General features: G+C 55.8%; 1 protein-coding gene and 1 long non-coding RNA gene across 5 annotated transcripts in view; one reads left to right on the forward strand and one right to left on the reverse strand.

Annotated features, from left to right (window-relative positions):
- Positions 1 to 8,020, reverse strand: part of EPHA2 (EPH receptor A2) — a 27,102-nt gene extending 19,082 nt beyond the window's left edge. For 2 of the 4 annotated variants that reach the window (XM_033115213.1, XM_033115211.1), the window contains exons 1-3: positions 7,811 to 8,020; positions 3,147 to 3,214; positions 686 to 1,355 (exon numbers count right to left, since the gene is read on the reverse strand). In XM_033115213.1, the coding sequence (XP_032971104.1) occupies positions 686 to 1,355; positions 3,147 to 3,214; positions 7,811 to 7,892 (820 nt within the window). In that variant the 5' untranslated portion in view covers positions 7,893 to 8,020. Of the gene's footprint in view, positions 1 to 685; positions 1,356 to 3,146; positions 3,215 to 6,818; positions 6,921 to 7,810 lie in introns of those variants that run through there. The other 2 variants (XM_033115212.1, XM_033115214.1) reach the window with 2 other exon arrangements.
- LOC117027438 (uncharacterized) lies at positions 7,160 to 13,694 on the forward strand. The gene is made up of 3 exons (XR_004423918.1): positions 7,160 to 7,391; positions 10,547 to 10,595; positions 13,671 to 13,694. It is a non-coding gene; the product is annotated as an uncharacterized LOC117027438 (long non-coding RNA).
- Positions 13,695 to 13,901: the final 207 nt, after the last annotated feature.

Consider the following 13,901-nt stretch of genomic DNA (forward strand, 5'->3'; position numbering starts at 1 on the left):
TCGAAAGCTCCCCAGGTGATTCTTATGTGCGGCCAGGGGACGTGAATCCTGGGTCCAATTCACTCACTCCCATGAACAAAAGAAGAGCCTGAGACGCAGAGCGGTTGAGTGACTTGCCTCAGGTGAGTTAACACAGTGAGTTAACAGAGAAGGAACTAGTTCCTGGGATTGGACCAGGTGTCCACAGAGCTGGCATATAGTAGATACCCAAGACATTCTTGTGGGATGAATCAAAAATAACAATCACACTTAAAAGCACTTATGTGTCAGACACTGACCTAAGCACTTTACAAGCATTATGTCATTTGGTTATCATAAGACTCTACGAGATGGACACTGTGTTCATGTCCAGTTTAGAGGAGGAAACCCAGACACTAAGAGGGTAAGACACTGGCTTCAAATCGCACAGCTAAAGAGAGAGCCGGGATTTGAAGCCAGGCATTCTTATCCTAGAGCGCTTGTTCATATCCTTCACACGACACTGTTGCTCAAGTCATTCATCCTCAATGAATGAGCAAATCCAGTCATAAAGAAATTGAAGTCCTGGTATTTCCATGGACAGAACCACTGCACGTCAGAGCAGGGACGACCTTACCACGATCCCACAGTCCCAGGACTGAGACTAGGGACACAGCCTTCATCCCAGCACCCCTTTCCCTGTCACCCCTGCACCGTCATCACTCACCTTGGCAGGCGTCCTCCACCTTCTCATATCCCTCCTGGCACAAGCACTGACCGATGGGCACGAGCCACTCGCCGTCGACTGCGCAGTGCATGCGGGGCTCTTCACCCCCGGGTGGCACCTGAGCATGGTCCACGCAGGTGCCGGCCACGGTGGCCAGAGAGGGCGCATCGGAACCTGCGACGGTCTCGGGGAAGCGGGCTAGACCCTGCAGTTGCTCGGGGCACTTCTTGTAGTAGACACGGACCGAGAGCAGTGCCACACAAGCACCAATGTCCTGGAAGGCCAGGTAGAAGCCCTTGCGGCTGAGGGGCCCCACGGAGCGCTCCTCCACATTCAGCTTCACGTGGCGGGCCTCGAAGTCGCTGCTGACCGTGATCTCGTCAGGGGCAATGGTGTCAATCTTGGTGAACTGGCGCTTCTGGAAGTTGGTTCCGTAATCCAAGTCCGACTCAGCATAGTAGAGGTTGAAGGTCTCCTTGCAGGAACTGGCGCCCCCGGGGAAGCTGTTGCAGTCACGCACGGTGAACTTAAGCTCGATGAAGATGCGCTCGGCCTCCTCGCGGTAAACCCAGTTGGTGCGGAGCCAGTTGTCCTGGTCGCCGGCCACCACGTTGCACACGGAGTAGATGTAGATGGGCTTGTCGTCCATGATACTCTGCATCAGGTCCCACTGTGCAGGGCCGACAGGACAGTGAGTGTGGGCAGGCCCCAGGGGGGAAACTGAGGCGAGGCAATGCCCAGGAGGCAGAGCTGGGCATCGGGAAGACGCTTTCCTCATTCTATAGGGAAGGAAACTGAGGCCCAGAGAGGGGCTTCATGGCACCCACACACATTACAAGTGCGGAGCTGGGAGCTGTCCCCCTGGCGTTTCTGACCCCCCGTTGCCAGGGTGCGAAACCCCTATGTTAGACTGTGAGTCGGGGGCAGAGACTGGGAGCTCCATGGGGCCTCAGGTGGATCGCTGAAACTCACTGATCTACCTCAAAGAATTGCTGTGAGGATAAACAACAGAAAGTCTACAAATAGCTGAGCACACTGCCCGGCAGGGATAAGATGTAACAGCTGTCAAACAAGGCAGCTGGTGCCACCACCATCATCCTCATCCTCATCATTGTTCACTGGGCCTGCGTGTGTATGTAGTGGCACATATGCAGGGGAAGAGGTTAAGTCAGAAACAGTGGATGATCCCTCATCATGTAGATTTTGGTTTTGGGGCAGATCAACGCATGTTCTTCCCCACTCAAAACATGGCTCAGCCTCCTCCAGGAAGACTTCCCAGGTTGGGCCAAGATTGGGCCAAGAACCCCCTCTGGCTCCCACAGTCTCCATGCTCCCTTTGTCACAGCACTTGGCATCTATGTGGTGACACCTCCATCGGCTCCCACGCTAGATTCTGAGCTCCTTGGGGAAGGGAGTACGTCTAATTCCCTTCTGTACCCTTAGGAACTGCCTGGAACAGAGTAGGTGCTCAGGAAAGTATTTGTTGAACAAATGAGAGAGTAAATGAATGAAAACAGAGGGGCTGAGGAAAGAGGCCTGAGCTGCACTGTGTGACGTTGGCCAAGGCCTCAAATGCCCTTGGGCTTCAGTTTCCCACTCTGTATAATGACCAGGTTGGATTAGATGATCTGTGTTCCCTCCCCGCTGGACATTCCAGGATCGTGGAAATCCACTAGAGCTACAACCAGGCCTCCTCAAAGCACTTAGGGACAAGCACTTAACTTATGCAGATCCGGCCAGCAATGGGAACTGTCCAAAGTAGCCCACTGGAGACACACTTCTCCCCAGCTCTGGGCCCCAGAAACAAAGCAAGGACCTATTGTGCAGAGGGGGAAACTGAGGCCCAGAGAGCAGGAGTTTCTCCCCTAACACCAAACCGGAGTCATGCTCAAAGTCAGGGAAAGGACCCCAGTGTCTTGCCCACCAGTCCTGGTCACAGTAGGTCAGAGCAGAGGGGAGGAAACTTGGGTTGGGATGAGGTGAAACAAACTCTGTCCTGAGCAGGAAGGGAAAGCAACAGCTGTGGGAGCAGAGAGAGGGGCCCAGCAGGAAGGAAATTAATCGAGTTTCTCTGTGGCTGTGGGCACCTGAAAGCCACTGTTCCCTGTCTCTCCCTCACCCCTCACCTCAGGGGCTGGGACCTGGAAGACAGGGTGAGCCTTTAATCCCATCCCTCCCAAGAGGTAGATGGAGGGAACCAGAGGGAGGACACGCTGGAGCATCCAAGGGTGCCTGCTTTGCCAGGACCTTCATTGTCTCCCCAGCTCTTTCCGCCTCTCAGGTCCCTTTGCTACCTTTCCATTCCCCAGCCCACTCACCTGGGATGGCCAATTCTGAGCCTCGTGTGAGAAGCAGGACCCTGAGCTTGAACCCTGGCTGAGCTGTTTGATCTAGGCCGGCCCCATCCTCCCTGGGTCTCAGTTTCCCCATCCACATGTCTCTGCCTGACCTAAAGGCTTACCCCTTTGCCATACGGGTGTGTGAGCCAGCCGAGTTCTCCTTTAGCTGCAGCAAAGTCCAACAGTACAACTGCAAGAGACAAGAGAGGAGGCTGGTGAACTTGGGGGTATCTCCAGGAGTCAGGCCGTGGTGGAAAAGGTGAGAGACCCCCCCAGGGACCCCAAGAGGGCTTGATGGCTTCCTCAGCCCTCAGAGAGAGACCCCACTATACAGGGTAACCATATCCAAGAGCCCTGTCCGACAACAAGTAGGAAAACAGAGGCTTTGACTAGGCTTTGACTAGGTCCTAGGGAATGGCTAGGATCTAGTCAAAGCCATATAGCAGGTTGGGTAAGGTCTAGGCCTCCTGTCTTCCAGGCCACGGCTCCAACCAAGCTGCCCCTCGGTCAGCTCCCAGCTGGGCAGAGCAGGACAGAGCTCAGCCCAGCGGGGGGACAGCAGCTGGACAGAGAACTGGGGCTGCCAGGGTTGTTAAGTGACACCATGCCGCCCCGTCTGCTTCCTGGAACAAGGCCCCTTGGCAGTGCTTCACTCACACAGGGGCTTTGGAGGCCCTCATGTCTACTCCTGCCCCATCTCCCCCAGCATGAAAGACCCCCAACCCCACCCAGCCACATAGCACACACATATGCTCGCACATATGTACGTACACACATGTCTCATGGCACTCCAAGGAGGGAGGGCTCTTAACAGGTGGGAACAGCTCCAGGGAGGGGAGGGGGAACCAGTGGGGGGTGTCTGGAAACCGATCCTCCCACCACAAAAGCCACAGAGCAGGCGGGATAAAGCCCTGAACCCACAGGGGCCTCCAGGAGGGGCCCAAAGAGTCACACAGCTGGCTAGGTCCCCTCCTTGGGAAAGTTGCTCCCGCTGCCCCTGTCCCTCATACCCTGGCTACTGGCCTGCCAGGGGTGCCTGTGGCACAACAGATGGAATCCCTTAGAGGGGACTTCCAGGCCTAGAGAGACCAGGTGCCAGGACCATGCTGTCCCCAGAGAGGCACCTGGAGCCTGGGGGAGGGATACGCGGCCAGGGGCTTCCCTCAGTCTAGCCCTGCCTTTGAGCGTCTTCCATCAGTCCACGCTGGCTCTCTGCCAGGCTGATTGGCGGTCGCCAAGACCCAAGACCCCAGAAACTGCCCCACCTCCATTTCCAAGTAAAGTCCATGTAGCTGTTAATAGGTGCCACCCTCCCTGGAGGGTAAGGAGATTGGGGAACTGAGATATGGGACCGAAGCAAGGTCCCTGGCTTCGGAGGGTAAAGCTCTAAGGTGGAGGCGGGTAAGGGAGCGAGAACTCACTTCCTTTGGACCCTGGAGCATGAGCCTAAAGAAGCTGCATTCCTCAGGGCCAGGACCTGGAAGAATGACTCTAAGGGACGTCCAGGCAGGCACGGAGCAGAGGGGCCCGATTTAGAGGTGGGGGTGGGTCAAGGGGCCTGAGAGGAGTCTTAGAAATCCTTTCCTAAGGTTGGACCACCCGGCTCCCCTGAGCTGAAGGCCCCCTGAGCTGAAGGCCCGAGGGTGAGGCACGGCCATCCGACCCACTGACCAGGGCCAAATCTCTCTAGAAAGGGTCCAGCAGCCCAGACAGGAGAGAGGAAATCCGATGTGGCACCGGCCCCAAGGCTGTAGGGGTAGGGGAGGGTGGCAGGGGGGTGGGGAAGGACACGGATTTGTTCTGACATGCCCAGGGCCCAGGCTTGGCAAACTCACTAACCCCTCTAGCAAATGGAATGTTCCGGCTACACAGGAAGGAATCTGGGGGTTCCTGGCTCCAGCTGGGTGGGTAGGAGGACAACGGTGAAAGCTCCTCAGTCCTGGACAGCACCCTCCCCAGGCGGGTAGGAAGCGCGATCCATGCCTGAGGGAGGGTGCTCAGGCTCCCAGGTTCTGAAGAGTTAACCTGACACGGAGGGACCCCCACCACCCCTGCCGGAGCAGCTCCCCTTCCAGCCCCAGGGCTGCCTCTAGAAGTATCACAGGGCTCAATCTGAGAAGAAAAGAAGCCTTCACACAGGAAGGAGCCCCCTCCCGGGAAATTCCCTAGAGCCAATCACCAGGAACAGGAGCCCAGCCTAGTCCCTCCACCCAGATGGGGGGTGTGGCTCTCTCCCCGGCTCTTCCAGGGACTGAGGCACCTGATTCCCTGGAAGGGGTGGGGGCCTGGTAACCAACCTCTCAGCTGCCCTGAAGGCTTCACTGAGAGGCCGGGGCCAGGCCGGGCTCATCCAGGAGCCCTCTGTCTCTCACCCCACACTCAGGAAAGCCCTCTTCTCTCCCTAAAGTTCCATCATCAATGTCATCCTTGCGGGTCCATATTGTTTTACTCAAATGCAATACTACCATCCAGTCCCCTTGTGTTACTCCCTGCTCCCCCATCCCTCTTTAGCCGAGACTGGATAAAGGGGGAGGCAAGAGACTGGGGGTAGAGCGGGGAGAAGGGACAGGGCAAACGGTGCTCTTATAGAATCAAGAAGCCAAGGAATTCCAGGCCTCCTGAGCACTCTCCAGGTCTTTTCCCATCAGCCACTTCAAGCCAACTACCCCTGCACCCCTGCCCAGCTATTCCCGCTTCTCAGGAAAATCCACCATGAAACCACAAGGCAAGGGGCCCTGGGCTCTGGCAGCCCAAGAAGCCAGATGCTCAGATCTAACCCTCGCTGTGCAGAGGGCCCTGGCTGGAGTGGACTTGGGCCTTCCTCAGTTTACCCTTTTGTAAAAGGAGGGCAGATTCAGTGTTTGTTGAGACTCTAACAGGCTCCATCGGAGTCTCCGAATACAGCCTGGCTCCCCCACCCACAGGGAGGGAAAGAGAAAGGAGAAGGAAAGTGAGCAGCAGCCTGAGTTAAGGGTGGAAGGGGCACATGTGTCCTCTCTCTGCTCCCACCCCAACCCACCCTTAGGCAGGTTCACCACATCCTGAATCCCAAAGAACATAACAAACCAGCCGCTGCCAGTTGGACCATCTTTTCCCCACCACCACCAAAGGCACACCTCCCTAGGGAGTCGTTCACAGGGACTTTTGGAGCCTAAGCAAAAATGTTCCCCCATCCCTGGACTCTGCAATACACACCCTTTTCCTCCCCCATCCCATGGAAGTGGGGGGCTAGTCATTTACGCTGGGGAGGGCTGGCAAGGCGGCACAGGAACAAGGCAGATCCAGGCTTCCAGGCCAGAGGCTGGGGCTGCAGCATAACAATCGCCCAGCAGAGTAAGTCCTGCCTAATCCCCGCCTCAACGTCCCTCCCATGGGCAGCCTTTGAGAAAGGCCTGTAGTGATTCCAGCTGTCTCTCCCCTTCTCTCCAACCACAGTCCCCCAGGAAGGGGAAGGACCAAGAGCTGAGGGGGTGGGGGTTATCGAGGGTGGAAGAAATCCCTGACACCCACTCCTTCTGCAAGTAGGGACCAGGAGCCCTGACTGACCCAAGAAGTGAACAGTATGCCACCCCCCCCCCACACACACACACACCTCCGCCCCCAACAGCTCCAGCTCTGGCCACTTTTCTTCCCAACTGGGAAAAGCAGAACCTCCAACCTCAGTTTGGGAGGCGGAAAAAGAAGGCAAGGCTCAAGGAAACTTCTCACCGGGCCAGGGTTTCCTCCGCACTTTCCCCTGGTGGAGCCTGCCAAAGCCGTGCTCTGCCCAGGCAGCCGGGGAAAACTTTTCTCACCATTGGAAACTGAAGCTGGCCTCGCTGGGTGGACAGGAAGGTGCTCTGCCACCATCAGGAGGCCCCATCCTCTCTGAGACCCTAGCTGAGGGGGAACGCCCCCATTCACACACCAGCCAGCCCAGGACAGAGCCTACGGGCCCTCACCCAGGGCGGCTCAGGGAGCGCTGGGGTGGGGGTGGGTGATTCAATCCCCACCCCCGGGTGCCCGGACTCCCTGGTGGCCCTGAGGTGATGGCTCCACACCTCGAGAGGCCGCGCCCCCACCTGCTGCATTTCCTCGTTCTGAGTCACCCCTTGCTCACAACGCTTGACTTTGGCACTTCCTGTCCGCACTCGCGGCCGCGAACCTGCCCCCGGAGCCTGGGAGTGAGGGGTGGGAAGGAGGGAAGGCTGCGCGTGGGCAGTCTGGCCCGAAACTCCCCGCAAGCTTTCCTCCGCGACTGGAGGCAAAAGGGGGCGTGTAGAAAATCTCATCGAACAGGGACTTCCACAGCGGGCTCCCCGCCGGCCGAAGAGCCCCCTCCCCAAAATGAGGAGCCTCCACAGAAATGCCTTCTCCGTAAAATCGGGGTAAGCAGGTTCGTGAATTCAGGTCACCAAGGGGCTGGGTCCGCGCGCGGAAAGCCCACGAGACACCCTATTCTCCAAGGGACCCCCGCGTCCCCGCCAGGACGCGTTCCTGAAGCCGCCGCCGGGACTGCAACAGCGTGGCCGGCGCTGCGTCCCCTTCTCGGCGGCCTCCAAGCCCCGCACGCCCAGGCCGCCACCCTTAGTCCCTGCAGCCCCTATGGCCCCAGGTGGGGATCCCAGATTCGTTCCGATCGCAGCCCGCGCGTCCTGCCGAGCCCAGCACTCCCGGCCTGCGCGGCGCCAGGTCGGTTTCCAAAGTTGCGCGCTTCCAGGCGCGCCAAGCTCTGGCAGGCGCGTGAGACCGGTGGTCGGGCCGCCCGGGTTGGGTGGGCTGGGGCGGCCACCGCGCGCACACTCACCTTCCTTGCCCTGCGCCGCGGCAGCGCCCAGCGTGCAGCCCCACAGCAGGGCGAGGCAGGCACGGGGCGCCCAACGCTCCATGCCGCGCTCCCAGCTCTCCGCCCGATTCGTGCCCGGCTCCTGCGCGCCCGCACGCCGGCCTTGGTGTCCGCTCCCGCCGGCTGCCCGCGCGCAACTTCTGCACCTCCAGCCCCGAGTCCTTAATGGAAGTTGGGTGAGAACCGGCTCGTGTTCATTCATGCCCCGCGCTTACGTCACCGAAGCCACGCCCCCTGGAATGTCTTTAAAGGGGCCGGGCTAGCACTCGGAGTGAAGGGAGGGGAAGTCCCGAGAGGTTTGGGGAGGACCGTGGGGCCCCTCTGGACTCACTGGCGCCCCCCAGGCCCTCCCAAGTTTGAGCACCTCAAAGAGCCAGTGCCCCCAGGGCTAGTCCTCCGGGATCTCGAGCCGGGATCTGACACGGGCCAGGCGCAGGGATGGTTTTGCACTGTGCCATCCCCACTGTCACCCTTTGCCCTCTAGAACCGAGTTCGAGGTTGGCCTGAAGGCCTGGATGGGGGCGGCCAAGAAGCAGTTGCCTCTTTAGCAGCATACCTAATTGAGGAGCTGCCATAGACCCGAATGCCCCTCTTCCTGGACCTTTGAAGGAGGAGAGAGCATTTCCGCTCAGGGGCCTAAGAATACAGTAACCTTCGAGCAGCCACCTCCAGAAGCGAGTTGACATGCCTTATCTCACTTAATTCTCATCTGGGAGGCAGGTATCATTATCCCCATTTTACAGAAGAGGAAACAGGTTCCAAGGGCTCAAACAAAATGCCCATAGGTTGCACAGCCCAAAGGTAGTAGACCCAGGATTTGAGTCTGGGTAGTCTCTGCTTTAACCACTGCCCCATACTGGGGAAGGGTGGGCAAGGGGCCGCTGTGCAGAACACCTATCCCCTGACGGTGGCACAGCAGAATCAGTTATCTGTTTGACATTTTGGAGGACACCTGCCTCTCACTTGCCCCTTCAAGGGGCCTCTCCCCAAAGGTTCCTCAGACGTGAGCTCATCTCTCCTCCTGACGGAAGCGCTGGCACCAGTGAAACAAACGGGAAGTGTCCTCTCACCCGCCTGCCTAGCCACCCACAGCTGCTGTTGCCCAATCGTGTTTTAGCCAGTCCAGGAGGAGCAGCTGTAACAGGCCTCATTTCCTGGGAGAATCTAGCCCTCTCTGTCCACCTCCTTCTCTCCCACCCCATCCTCTCCTTGACTGCTCTGGACCTGCTAGCCCAACAGCTATGCTGGGCTACTCCTGTACCCAGGTCTTGCTTGCCAGATGTGAACACCTTGGCCACTTGGCCTTGGTGCATACCCTTGGGAAGCGAGTCCAGACATTTCCCCTGGAGGGGGGGAGAGTTAATTACAGGTGTTGGGGTAGTGTAACTAAAGCTTTTGACCAAGATGGTGGGAGGAGAGTCTTGGTCTTCTGAGAGTGTGTGAATGTGCAAGTGTCCATAAGAGTGAGTGTGCAAATGCCCATGAAAGTGAGTGCATGTGTATGTGTGAGTGTGTGGACATGTTGGGGTGTGTGAGTGTGTGTGGATGTGTTGGTGTGCGTGTGTGAGTGTGTAGACATGTTGAGGTGTGTAGACACATTGGTTTATGTGTATCAGTGTGTGTAAATATGTTGGGGTGTATGTGAGTGTGTGTAGATGTGTTGGTGTATGTGTGAGTACGTGTGTGTAAGTGTGTGTGAATGTATTGGTGTATGTGTGTATGAGTGTGTAAGCATGCATGGACAGGAAAGGATTTGTGTGTGAGTGTGAGCTGAGTGTGCCATACTTGGCAGTGATGGAGAATATAGAGAAGAGTCAGCCTATAGTTTTTGGACATTTCACTTCTCAGAGCCTCAGTTTGCTCATCTGTAAGATATAGAAACCTACCTCAGAGGGTTATTGTGAAGCTCAAATAAGGTCACACATGTAAACCGCATGGGCCATGACTACGGAATGTAGTCGTTAAATTTCAGCTGTTATTACGGTTACACGCAGTACAGCCAGAAGAAGTAGCATCTGTGAGAGGTGGGGCACGTGGTGTGCACAGGGCACCTCAGACGGCACATAGAGTGTGCACGCACACATTTGTGTATGTGTGTGTGTGGTACATGGTATGAAAAAGTGTTTGGCATGTTGTATTGAACCTCTGGGCTATGGACACTGTGGTGAATGTAAGACTTCATGTGTGTTCTATGTAGGACTCTGTACCTGTGTGTTACATGCCATTTGCAGGCTCTGTGTGTTAGATGTATCACTAGGACATGTGCTCCAACATGTTTGTGTCGGACACATAGTAGGTACTCAGCAAACCTTTGCTGAATAAATGAACTAATGAACTAATAAATGAATTAATGGTGTTTGCAAGTTCTATGTTGGGTGAAAGTCTCTGAGTGTTGTGTTGGTTGTTTCTTTGTGTGGCATATGTAGGTTTCCATGCATGGTCCCACAAGGTTGAACCCATGTGCCCAGGGTTCGGGCAGGCTCTGCTGGCTGTGGCTATGTGCCTGGAGGTGCGTGCCAGGCTAGGGACTGAGAGAGCAGAGCTGGGTATCGCTCATCTATGACATGCAATGAGAGCAGAGACCTGTAGGAAGGAGTGGTGTGTGAGGTGGCAGGAGGGTGTGGGGTGGGGGCAGCTCGTTGGTCTTTAGTCACTCACTTGGTGACACGCTCTTCCCTTTCTTCCTGTTCCAACCAGGAATCCTTCCCGCTCTGGGTGACTGGATGCTGAGAAAGAAAGTTCTTCGGTGAGTCTTATAAAGCGGCACTGAATGGTGGTATTTATAGTGACATAATAAGCCCTAATGGAGATGGAATTATCCCATAAAGGCCCCAAAGAGCCCTCGGGGCCTGAGTGCCACTGCAGCTAGCAAGGCTTCTGGTACAGGCAGGTGGAGCCCAAGTGTGTGTGTGTGTGTGTGTGTGTGTGTATGGTTGCCCAGCCTCACCAGGTCATCCCCACCTACAGCCCACCAGCCTTTTCTAGGACTTGGCTGGGGGCTGGGGTAAGCAGACTGCAAAGATAAACACTGAAACAATAGGTTCACCCATCCCTCCTTTGGTCTGTGCCTGCCTCTGGCCAGAACCCAGAGAACTGTTTCCCAGCCTGGAATGATGTGCCCACTCTCCACTGCCAGTCTAATGACAATCTCTTCAGTGACGCCTCAGGGATCAGGCCCTCCCTTGGAGCCCCTGGAGACCCCATACTACATACCCCCCTAGACCCTGGCCTCAGTCAGCTGAACTCTTTCTTGGCTTCCGGAGCCTCTCAACTATCTCCCCAACAAGACTGTGAGCTCCCCAAGGCAAGGAAGGAATCTGACACCCTTTTGCATTCCTGGCACTAGCTAGAATAGTGGCTTGCACACAGGAGTCACTTAATAGATGCTCACATTTGGTGGTGACAATTTATATCAGTTACCTCCATTCATTTCAATTCACATTTCTTGAAGGCTTATATTGTGCCAAGCCACTTTAACTGACGTGAACTCATTTAATCCTCCCAGCAGCCCTGGAAGAAAAAGCTAACTCTGTCCCCAGTTTTGCAGGTGGAGAAAATGAGGCTCAGAGAGGAGAACCCACTTGCCTAAAGTTACACAGCTAGTACACGGCAGAGGTAGAACTAAAAGGTCAGTGTGTCTCACCCCAGAGCCCAGTCCACCTGCTCTTTTTGGAACACGCCATGTGTTTTCATGCCTGCATGCCTTTGTCTAAGCTGTACCCTCTCCCTGGATATCCTTTCCACCTGGATGACTCTTACCCATCCTTTAAGCCCTACCTTGGAACGACATGGGAGAAGAAACACTGGAGCCCCCAAATGTAGGCAAGTGCCTGGTCTCTAGTGTGTGCCAAAACAGATTTGGTAGGTGAATGAATGAATGAATGGTGGGTCCAGCAGACCTGGATTCTGCCACTTAACCAGCTGTATGGCCTTGGATGAGTCTTGTAACCTCAGCTGCCTTGTCTGTAAAATGGGCATGATAATAATGGTTTCTACCCTCCAGGACTGCAGCTGGGATTAAATGAGATTATATATGTAAAGCCTTTAGCCCAGTGTCTGGCACACAGTGAGTGTGTGTTAAATCTCAGCTATTGTTACCTTCATCATCGAAAGTCACTTCTGAAAAGCCAGCTGGGCTCTCCCAGGCTAAACAAATCGTTTCTCCTTGGAACAAAGCTCAGCTCTCACACTGTTAAAATGATTTCCTCACCATCCCTCCCCTTTAGGCAGGGAGCTTCTTGAAGGACAGAGCCCCACTTTTACAGAGCCCCGGAGCTCCATCTTGCCATACCAGATGGAACCTGGCATACAGTAGGTGCTCAGTAAATGTCTGTGGATTGTACACACGTGAGGGTACTAGGGCCCCACCTTTTTCAAAAGAATACATTCCCCAATTGTAGCCGCAAAGTGAGACTCCACGTTCAGTTTTTCAGGTGAGGTTTTTGGGGTGAACTTGCCTGAGCAGAAGTTTTGCTGAGCTCTCCCTCCCAAATAAGGCGGTTTGAGGTCGGGGGGAGGAGGCACTTAAATGTGGGCTCCGGCATTTGGAGGGGGGCATCGTGGGAGGAAGCCCCCCCCCATAATTGTGGGGCTTCCCCCACCCTCCGAGCTGGGTTAGAGGCTGTGCCGCTTCCTTTGGGGCTTGCTCAAGCTTCCTGGGACCCTTTGAAGTGGGTTCCGGGCAAATCCTGCCCGCGGGGCCTGGATAAGGGGTGGAGCCTCTGGGTGGGGCGGGGCCTCAGTCTGAAACCACAGCTGGGGGCTCCACCGCCAGTATCGCTTGGGCTCCCGCCTTCCGCCAGGATTCAGAGGCCCCTTCCTCCTGCCCCCGGCTCCCGGCTGTCACGCCTCATTCCTCTTGGCCTTCTCACCCCCATCTGGCCACATCCTCCCATGTTTCCAAACTCAGTTTAGACGCCCCCACTCCCAGAAGCCTTCCTTGACCACCCGGGACCACTGGCTTTTCTTCCTTCTCTGAGGGCCAGCCTTTAACCAGGTCTTTTAAAAATCAACGTGCAGGCATTGCCCTCTTGTTGAGCCCCGATTATGCGCCAGGCCCTAAGCTAAGAGCTTTGCAGCACCACCTTGCCCCTCTCATGCACACAAGCACCTTGAGAAGAAGGGCCTCTACCCTCATGTTACAGATGAGAAGTTTGAGGTTCGGAGAAGTCAGCCACTTGCTCAAGGTCAGCAGCCTGAAAGGGCAAAGTGTCCCCAAAGCCCTTGCCTGACCCAGAACCCACCAGGCTCCCTCGACCACGCACGGGGAACTAGTCACAGCATGTCCTGCGAAATGGAATCCTGGGAGATCAAGTCCAACCTCTGTATTTTACAGAGGAGGAAACTGAGGCACACAGAGGGGAAAGGACTTACTGGAGGTCAGAGAGACAGCATGAAGACTAGGACACTTGCTCAGCAATCCCTCCTTCTCAGTTGATCACTTGTGCTGTCCTCAGCGCCCAAAGACTGCTGCATGGAAGGTGCCTCGTCACTACCTTTGGAATAAGTGAATTTGAAATACAGAAACAGGGCAGCCCTGCGTCAGGGCTTCTGTACTTACTGTTCCCTCTGTCTGGATCATTCCCTCCCCACTCACCTTTCAGGGCTGGCTCTCTCACCTCCTTCAGGTCCCTGCTTAAAGTTCAGTTCATTGGTGATACTTGACCTGACCACTCTGAATAGCTACACCTCAGCACCGCTGGACTCCCTGTCTCTCTTCCTTGCTGTCATTCTCCATTGCACTCACCACCAGCTACCACATTCTACATATTAGGTAGGTGTCGCTTATTGTCTATTGTCTGTTTTTCCCTCCCCCCATTAGGTGTGTAAGCTCCAGGCTTTGTTCATGGTACACCATGAACACCTCCCCCAACGGTCCCCCATGGTACACCATGGTACACCTCCCCCAACGGTCTGGCACTGAGCTTTGAGGAATGGACAAGCAAACAGTGTGGTGGCTTCCCAGTGGAGTGGTACCAAGGACTCACCTAGTATGATCTGGGCTAGTTACTTGTCCTCTCTCCCTCCTTTTCCTCATCGGTACATTGGCGCG

Source organism: Rhinolophus ferrumequinum, chromosome 9 (genome assembly GCF_004115265.2).
Source record: "Rhinolophus ferrumequinum isolate MPI-CBG mRhiFer1 chromosome 9, mRhiFer1_v1.p, whole genome shotgun sequence".
In the NCBI taxonomy this organism is placed as follows: Eukaryota; Metazoa; Chordata; class Mammalia; order Chiroptera; family Rhinolophidae; genus Rhinolophus; species Rhinolophus ferrumequinum.